The sequence below is a fragment of the Miniopterus natalensis genome, chromosome 17 (assembly GCF_054644295.1).
Source record: "Miniopterus natalensis isolate mMinNat1 chromosome 17, mMinNat1.hap1, whole genome shotgun sequence".
In the NCBI taxonomy this organism is placed as follows: Eukaryota; Metazoa; Chordata; class Mammalia; order Chiroptera; family Miniopteridae; genus Miniopterus; species Miniopterus natalensis.
Window position 1 is genome coordinate 44,179,863 of NC_142097.1, and position 9,296 is coordinate 44,189,158.

At 61.2% G+C, this 9,296-nt stretch overlaps 1 protein-coding gene across 1 annotated transcript in view; it reads right to left on the reverse strand.

The window, feature by feature from the left end:
* Positions 1-2,204, reverse strand: part of TIMP2 (TIMP metallopeptidase inhibitor 2) — a 33,880-nt gene extending 31,676 nt beyond the window's left edge. The window contains exon 1 of the mRNA XM_087826387.1: positions 2,057-2,204. Coding sequence (XP_087682513.1) covers positions 2,057-2,186 — 130 coding nt within the window. The 5' untranslated portion in view covers positions 2,187-2,204. The remainder of the gene's footprint in view (positions 1-2,056) is intronic.
* Between the last annotated feature and the right edge of the window lie 7,092 nt (positions 2,205-9,296).

A 9,296-nucleotide genomic window follows, 5' to 3' on the forward strand; every position in this document is an offset into this window, starting at 1 on the left:
ACAGGGGAGAAGGCCATGTGGAGACGGAGCAGAGACCCGAGTGATGCGTCTACCGGCCAAAGATCACCAAGGATGCCGGAGCCCCCAGAAGCGGGAGAGAGGCCTGGAAGGATCTTCCCTCAGAGCCTCCAGGAGGAACCAGCCCTGCCCATACCGTGATTTCGAACTTTAGACCTAAACTTCAAGAGGATCAATTCCTGTGGCTTTAAGCACCCCAGCATGTGGCAGGCTGTCCCAGCACTCCCAGAAATTGAACGCCCCGGGCTTTGCCGTAACCTCTGGCAGCAGCAGGGCCCACCGGGCCTCGGAGCTGGGATGGGGTTCAGAGTTTTAGCTGCATGATGATTTTGACACAACAAGTTGGAAACAAACGCCAGGAGGTCCAGGCAAAGGGCAGAGTCATACACAAAGCAAGAAGGAGACTCCAGACATCCTGAAGCTCCCCGACCCTGACCCCTGGCTGCACCTGATCCACACCCCAGGCAGAAACAGCGCCAGTCTCAGCCAACACTGGGCAAGCACCAGGTGGCTGGTGACGCTGAGTGGTCCCAAGGCCCAACCCCTTCCCACTCTGCTGCTGCGAGCCAAGCCCTGGAGTCTCAGGAGCCAGGATGCCTGCGGGCCTCAGCCTGTTCTGCCCATGACACTCTGGTCAGAAGCACGGCTTGTCTCTCAGCAAAGGGACCTGGACAGGCCTGGACCCCCTGAGGGGATACCCCGTAGGAAGGCTGATCCTCTCCTTCCCCCTCAGATCATGCTGAGCTCCAAAACAGACCTCACTTCCCCCATGCCCAGGTGGCCTGAGCCACATGATGCCCGCAGGTAGGAGCACCTGAAGGCCTCTCAGGCTAGGCAGCAGGGTCAACTTTAATAGCCAGTTAGGGTGTAGCAGGGAGCCATGGCAGGTGTGGGGAGTCCAGGGGGGCATGGCTGACAACAGGAGAGACCCAGAAAAGTCCAGCTGGGAGTCTGAGCAGGTGAAGGCCGCCCCGCTTCACCACATCTGGCCTGGAAATGGGATGCTGGGGTGGCAGAGACGCGGTAGCAGGAAATACACCTGTTGAGAAGTCGGAGGGAGGTGCAGAGGCCCACCTGTGGTTAAACTGACCTTGCCTCAGGATAACCTGGCTGACCTTTACCAGGGCTGCAAGTGTCAGACCTGGATGGAAACCTCTGGGCCCCAGCTAGTCCACCCTCCAGGGACCAAAACAAATAACTGGGCTCCTCCTCCCTCGCTAGCTCCCACCTTTGAGGGGCAAGGAGTCCTGAGGGTAACAGATATTTCCTGGGACCCTAAGCAGCCACATAATTCCCTTCCCCTGTCCCCTCCAGTGACCAAAGTCTCAAGCTTTTGCGGATGTCCTGAAAAAGTAGTCACCAACAAGCCACTAAGGACCCTCCCTCCTGTCCAACCCTGGGTGCGAGGCCTTCTGGGCAGAGCACAGATGAGGAGGGGCCCTGGGGCTGTCCAGGCCTTTCTGAGCAGCCCCTCTGAGCCCAGGGGAGGGAAGCGTCCATCTGCCCCTCACTTAATCCAGGAACCCCCAAATGGGGCTGGTGGGAGAGGTCTAGACCTAGAAGCCATTCCCCACCCAGCCCCAAGCCCAGAGGAGCCCAACTGCCACCTCGCATGTGAAAGTTTCTTCCTGGGGTCCCCAGCCCTCCAGCCACCGAGGCCAGCACTCCCCTCCACTCACACACGCCGTGTCCCCCACTCTCCCCGCCCCCGCGCTGGCATCTCCGGGCCCTCCGCCTGCCAAGACCCAATCCGGTCCCTGGCTCCCTTTTCTGGGGCTGGAGCTGCAGCGGAATTTCGGTGGAATTTTGAGGTTGAGAAGCATCTCGGCGGCGGCGGAGAGGGGAAAGAAAGGGAGTGGAGGAAGGGAAGAGAAAGTGCGATTTTGGCGTCAACTTGCAGGATCGGAGAAGGCGCGCGGGGCCGGGAGGAGGGCGCCTGGGTCCCTCCGCGGGGCGCGGGCGGGCGGGGGTCCCGCGCGCCCCCGGGGGAGGGGGGGTGGTGGGAGCCCCGGGGGCCCCCGGCGGGCGTCGTCCTTACCTACGTCTGCATTGCAAAATGCCTGTTGCGGGTGCACCGGGGAGCAGCTGCAGGCGTCGGCCCGGCGGAGCAGCGTCCCCAAGAGCAGGAGGCCGAGCGCGAGCCGCAGGCTGCGGGCCGCGGCGCCCATGGCGGGCGGGGGGCGCGGGCCGGGGGCGCGGGCTCGGGGCTCGGCCGCCGCCGCCTGGATTCGGGGCGCTTCCCTCCGGGCGGGCTGGGGCGCGCGGTCTCGCTGCGCTGCCGGGCGCGCCCTCCGCACCGGGCCCGCACTCACCCCCACAAACTTTCTCGGGGCTGCGTTCCCGGGGGCGGCGGGGGCGCGGAGAAGAAAGCGGTGGGGGTGGCGAGGCGCGCGCGCGGCCGGCCGGACCCTCCCCTGCCTTCTGGGGATGTGTGCGCTGCGGGCTCGGGCGCCGCCGGCCTTTTATAGCGCTCGGAGCGCGTCGGGCGCCGCCGGCGTCCAATGGGGCTCGGGGGGCTCCGAGGCCCCGCCCCGCGCCGCCCCTCCCTCCCCCAAACCCGGCTTTTGTTGTGCTCGGCGTGGGGGGCTCGCGCCGCGCACCTGGCTCCCCCCCCGCGCTGGGCCGCACCCCGTAGCCTCCCAAATCGCCAGAGGTTGGGGCGGGGGTGTGATGCGTGCAGAACAGCGCCCGGTGCGCCCTGGCTCAGCTCTTGGGACGCGCAGCCCACTCCCCAGGGCACCAGGGTCCCACCCACCCCCTTCCCCTGCCCCTGCCCCTGCCCCTCCAGCTTGGCACGGGAGGGGTAGACGCCTCCTTCCCTGGCACTAGGGGGGTCCCTCAGATTCCAGCGGGGGGCCGAGGTCAGCGCCTGCGGCCCCGCCCCGTGCCCCCGTGGGCGGCGGCTCCTGAAACTTGCTGGCTCCCTGCCTCAAATGGAGGCCTTAGAATTTTAAGTGCGCGTCGTCAGTTTAGTTGCAAAGGGAGGGGGAGTGGTTACTATGAACAAAACAGGATTTTATATAAACTGGCCATATTTTTGACCAGCCAACAAGAGCCAGGGGGGGTGGGCCCAGGAGCCCAGGAGGCAGTAGGATTGGATGAAGGCATTTGCTGGCTCCCCTCGCCCTTCCCTCCCTCATCCCACAAATGTGGGAGCTGAAGGTCTTTTCCCAAAACAGCTCTGTGTTCCAGAAAGGGCGGGGAATCTTACTGAGAGGGTGGACGGCGTGGGGCGTGGGGTGAAGTGTGACCCCCCGGGGACCCTGTCTGGCCGCCGCTGAGCCTGCCCTGCGCCCCTGGGTGGTGGGCAGTTACACACTGGACCTCGTACCCCGCAGGGGAGGTGGAGGGGGGCAAAGGGCACAATTAGGGTAACCGCCTGCTGAGCTGCGTGGTGCACCCTCGAGATGTGAAACTGGAAAATACTGAAAGTGGAAAACCAAACTGTTTCCTTCGGTTTCTGGGGGGCTTTCAAAGACAGCCGGGGGATGAAGATAACTGGGCCGGGCAATATTTTTAGCACCCTGATAAGCCCAGTCACTTTTTCCACTTTTGTTCACATAAAATAGTGTCACATACTCTCTGCTCCGGGTGACAAGGCCGGAGGAATTCAGGGAAAGGGCTGCAGCGCTGACCTCTGACCTCTGACCTCTACCCCAAGGAGGGAGGACAGGGTCAGTCGTCTCCCTTTCAGGCAAGAGAGGGAAGGAGGCAGGAGGACCCGGAGCTGGTACCTCCATCAGCCACCTTCCCTCCTAAGCCGCCTCCCCTGCCTTCATATTGGCGGCCGGCTGGCAGGGGAGCCGCAGGGACCCGCCCGTGTGCGCTCTGGCACAGCCTGCTGGACCTGGCCTTGTGCCTGTGCCTCCCAGTAGGACAGAGAGGAGAGGCCAGTGCCTGCCAGGCCCGCTGGGGAGAGGGCTTCTAGGACCCTCAGACCACACTCCCTGGGTCACCACTGCCCGCCAGGAACCCCCACCTTGCCCCTGCCTCACCCCTGCCCCCCCAAAGATTTGGTCTGTGGCTGTCATCACGGTCCCTCCCAGTCTACACACACCCAGCAAACTCATCCTGGGCTTGGCCTGACGGAGTTAACATTGTCCAGCGCCAGGCAGAAGTGCCAAGGCCTGCCCCCACCCCCCTTCCCACCCCTTCTCAGGTAAACAGAGTCAGAATGACCTATAGGCCTGGGCAGGAGCCCCACCAGCCAGGCTTTGTCCCCGGGGCTCACGGGGGACACTGGAAGCACCTCTGCCCAGTGGACTTACTCTCCCCGTCTGGAGAAGCTCCATTTCCTCCTGAGCCCGGAGTGCTCTCTCCCTGGAGACCGCTGGAGGGGAGCTGAACCCCACACTCCTCCCGGCCGGTTCGGAGAGCCAGATGCTCTAGGGTACACGGGCATGGAAACTGGCCCCACGTACCCGGGAAGCTGCTCCCGAAAGAGTGGGCGTATCTTGGGCAGGTCTGAGGGCAGCCGGGAGAGGGTGGCTGTGTGTGTGTGTGTGTGTGTGTGTGTGTGTATGTGTGTGTATGTGTGTTTGGGGGTGGGGTCCATGTGCCTGGCTATCCCAAGGTGTCTGGTTTGTGATGTGTGGTCCTCAGAGAGGAACCTACTACTGACTTCAGGGTCACCATGGGCCCCCATCACCTCTGGGCATCAGACTCATGGCCACAGCAGGCAGGTGGTGCCACCCAGCACGGATATCTGTCCCCAACATTCCCAGGTGGAGGACTGTTGACCACAGGACATCCTGAAGGTGACAGGAAGGAGTCTGGAATGACGGAGCCATCTACATCACGAAGGTGGGCCGTAGTCCACTGCACAGTCCCCCTAGCGTCTTCGTGACCAGTGGTGACTCTCTAAAGCCCCTTTCGATTTTTATTTCATTTCACTAATTTTATTATTAATCCGGCTGCTCGGACTTGGCACCACTAACCTCTGAGCTGGATCAGTCTCTGGTGGGGGATGTCCTGTGCTCCGAGGGGTGTTGAGCAACATCTCTGGCCTCCACCCTCCAGATGCCAATAGCACCCCATCCCAGCATATGTCCAGACGTTGCTCAATGCCTCCTGGCGGGGGAGGGGGTGGGGGAGGGGGGGCAGAACCACTCTGGTTGACAAGCCCTAAGTGATAAAGATCTTTGGTCGTGAAAAAAGCAAAATTCAGAGACATAAACAAGGTTGCCTGCCTATCAGTGTGTTTCCGACAAACCTCTCTGTCCCAGCTGGTTCTCGGGAGAGAGGGAGGGCAAGGAATGCCAAAAAGACTGTTTCTTAAAAGCGTCCATGAGAAAACAGCATGCATCGTATTTCTTTTATGGGAAATTAAACATATGCATGGACTACACAGTCCTATAAAAAGGTGTCGACCAAAAAGTCAGGGAAGTGACTCCAGGTGGTGGGAACTGAGGTGACAGGGCAGAGGTCACATTCTGCTCCTTGGTCAGGGAAACAATATTCAAAAGAGGTTCAGTCCTAAAAAGGACAGCTCCTGGGCAGAGTGAGGCGGTTTCTCCGACTTTCCCTGGGGGCAGCTCCTCAAGGCATTTACTTTCAAAGGACCCCCTCCCTCCCCTTCAGTGCTCTTGGCTCACCGCTCTCGTTGGGGTTTCTTTTGCGGGTCCATGGTGGTATTTTATGCCATCCACGGGCGTCTTTAAGAAGGCGGGGCTCGGCCTATCTCCTTCACTCTCTGCCCACGCACCTGTCACCTGCCCCGCCCTCTCCTACCAGGCAGGCTCCCTTCTGGGTACTGGCCTCAGTCCAGGTGGACTCTCCTCCTGTGACACAGAGGGTCCTACCCTGCATGTCCTCCAGCCAGGAGTGCGGGAGGGTCCGCGGTTCCCAGGCGCACGCACCTGAGCTCTGCCCTCCGCTTTAGCTCCCGCTCCTCACCTGTCTGCCTCCCGCATCGCCCGCACCCGGCCCTCCCTGGACCCTCCCGTAGACTTTGTTCCCGTGAAAAACAAAGGGACGGAGCAATGCTGCGGGGGCTTCTGCAGGCCGCCGCATGTTCTCATGCCCAGGCTATTTCCTCTTGGCCCTGGGCACGTGGTCATGTGCTTCCTCCGTGGGCGGGTTGGGGAGCGGGCCGGGAGCAGGGATGGGAACCCGGGGCCAGGGAGCCGCCTCAGCCTGCGTGCTGGGGACCAGGGGCTGGGGACGAGGGGCGGACACCTGGGGAACCGGCTGCCCAGCTCAGCAGGGGTTTGTTGAGGCTGAGTTTCTGTGGTTTCGGTTTCCTCTCCCTGGAAGCCCAGAGGCAGGAGGCTCGGGTTTCCCGCCTACCCGCCATTCTCCTCTCCCTTTGGTGTTGGGAGTGACGGGCCCACGGCCATGATGTCATCACCTAATCCAAACAGAAGGGGGCTGGTGTGGCGGCTCTGGTTGGCGTCCCGTGCTGAGAACAGCAGTAAATTTCACTTCAAGGCTGTGATTAGGACTGTGCCCAAGAACTGCCTCCCTCTCCTTCCCTCTCCCCAGTCCTATTTTTCTTGCTCTGTTCCAGCCTAGTCTCCCCCCACCCCGCATCTCTCTCTGGGTCCCTCTCTTCTCTGGGATGCTTCAGGTACCCATGAGGTCAGCCCTGTGGTCAGCAGCCCCGAGCTCCGTCCATCCCGAGTCCAGGTTCTTGTCTGATCAGATGCCAAACCACCTCACCCCCAGCCCTGCGCTGCGACCAGATTGAGAGCCTGTGGAATAGGTCCCAGGCCCTGGACATCACCCCATGCAGTGCGGGGAGAGGGCCAGGGGACAGAGCTCCTCAAGGCCCAGGGCCGGACAACAGGAAGAGCACAGTTTGGGGGTGGCTCTGGTCACCAACAAAGAGATCAGAGGCACCAGAGCTTTCCGAGGAGCCCTGAGAAGGCTGGGACAAGCTGGGCTCCTCGGAAAGTGAGTCATTGAGTCCTGACCACTGTTCCAGCTCATTCCTGGAGTTTGGGGTCTGGCTCATCAACTCGGTCATTCCACCCTCTCCTCAGCTCACAGACAGCTCCCCAGCTCTGCAGGCACGAGGGGCCGAAAGGCAGCGGCTGGCTTTCTGGTCCCTGTGTCTCCCTGAGCCTGTCCGGCCCTAGGAGAAGGGGGATCCCGTGAGCCGTCAGTCCTACACCAGTCGGCTGCTTATTCTCCTCTCCCTTGGGGTCCCTGGTTCTGTCCTGGTGCTCCTGGGCCCCTGGGACAAGGCTGACCGCTGTCCCCATGATCTCCTCTCAGCTTCCCCTCACAGGTGTCTCTTGGACGCCCCCAGGGAGGGCACCGGGGTCTAGGTGGGCCAGGCCTCCCAGCACCAGAGCTGCGCTGGGCTTCCTGCAGTTGTGAAGGGGCTCTGGGGCCCCCACAGAACTCCCCATGGAGTCCAACTGCGGTCTGACTCCTCGAGGAAGGTAGGGGGCACCCCATGTGTCCCCGAGTCTAGCAGGCATTCCCTGACCCCCCAGGCCCCTGTGGGACACAGGTCCCTCTCCAGGCCTCCTTCCCCAGGGAGCCTGGGCATGACTGAAATTCCTCCTCACCTGGCCCCAGGCAGCCAGCCAAAGGTGGGTTACAGCTGATTTCTGTCCCAGGAGGTGCCCAGCTGGGGTTGTGTGGAGAGCAGGTGGCCCAAAGTGGGGAGAGATGGAAACTGCCCCCCCCCCCCCCAGCCCCAGCCTGGACTCCTCTCATGATTACCGTTTCCATGTCTGTCTTCCCCATGACCCTCTACGTCCTAAGGTTACAGCTCATCAGTTCATTCATTCATTCACTCATTCATTTGTTCAAGTATGTGTTGGACACCAGGTGGGTGCCCTGGGGCGCAGGTGCTGAGGGTTCAGACAGAACAGAGCAGCCCCTTCCCTCCTACAGCTCGAGCCCGTCAGTAGAAACACTGACAGAGTCGACAGCGATGCGGGTGCCAGGTGCCGGGCACCTGTGAAGCGGAGGCGGCCTGGGGTAGAGGAGACCTGGAGGTTGGTAAGAATAACCTGAAAGGCGGGGGCCTGTTCTGGACAGAAGCACCGGCTCCGCGAGGCCTAGAGCTGGGGGCAGCTGCTCAGGCAGGGTCCCCGGGGCTGAGCGCAGAGTCGGGGTGGGGGTAGGGCCCCACTGTCAGCATGGCAAGTCTGAAGGTGAGTGCTGGGGATGGAAACAGGCGGCAGCTGCTGGTGGTGACTCACGGCTGGGCAGAGTGATTGGAAACACATGTCCCCAAGAGGCAGGTTTGTTACCCAGAGCCCAGGGTTCTGGGACCACACGGGAGTCACCCGGGGAGAGGGGCCAGGAGAGCAGGGTCAGCGGTCAGCGGCAGCCCCACAGGGACCCTGCCGGGCCTTGATGTCCTATGCCAGATGCCTTCTCAACTCTGGTCATGTTCCTACTTGCGACTTTAAAACCAACATTTTATCATGAAAACCTTCAAACGCATTCACAAGGAGAGGGAGCAGCGGAGCACTAACCCACGCACCCATGCTTGGCTTCGGAAACGACCGGCGTGCCCAGTTTTCTTTCGCCAGCACCCACCCCTTATGGATTACTTTGAAGCAAATCCGTGACCTTGCAGCTCATGCCTAAATACTGAAATAACTTTTTTTTTTAAAGATTCACTTTCTCTTCTTCCTGGTACAGGAGGATGTTCATTCGATTTTATGAGGGTTTATCTTAGCCTGAGACGTTTTCTTCTCTCTGGGCACAACCGGCTCCCTGATGGAGGCTCTCCCTCCCATGGCCAGCTGGGTGGCTTGGGCATGACTGACCGCTTAGCCTCGCCCCTCTATGCGCGCTGTTTGGAACATGGGTCCCCCTAGTAGGGCTGTCCAGAGGAGCCGTTGGGAAGGCCTGTCACACGCGGTGGGTCCTGGGTGATACTACGAAGGGGCCAAGAAACAAAGCAGGTCACACAGCTGGAAGCTTCTGGAGTCAGGATTCAAACCCAAATCTGCCAGCCCTCCAAACCTGTTACCTTTCCCACCACAGCCCCCAGGGACTTTGAGTCCTGACCTTGAAGGCCCCTCTGCCCTGACCCCACCCCTCGGACACCTTGGTCAGGGGAGGCGTCCAGTCCCAGGGAAGCACTTTCTTCAAGAAAATGAACAGCAAAGGGGGGGGGGCCTCCCAGCCAACGGGCAGGGCGGGGATGAGTGGGGGTATAGCCCAGCCTGGATCTTTGGGCTGTAAGGAATGAACACCCAGATGAGATAGTCGAATTAAAATGGGTGTTATTCCAAGGATTCAGGGAATGCGCGTCACTTACGCACAGAACGTCCCGTTGGCCCCAGGAATGTGGACAGCCCTCGGGC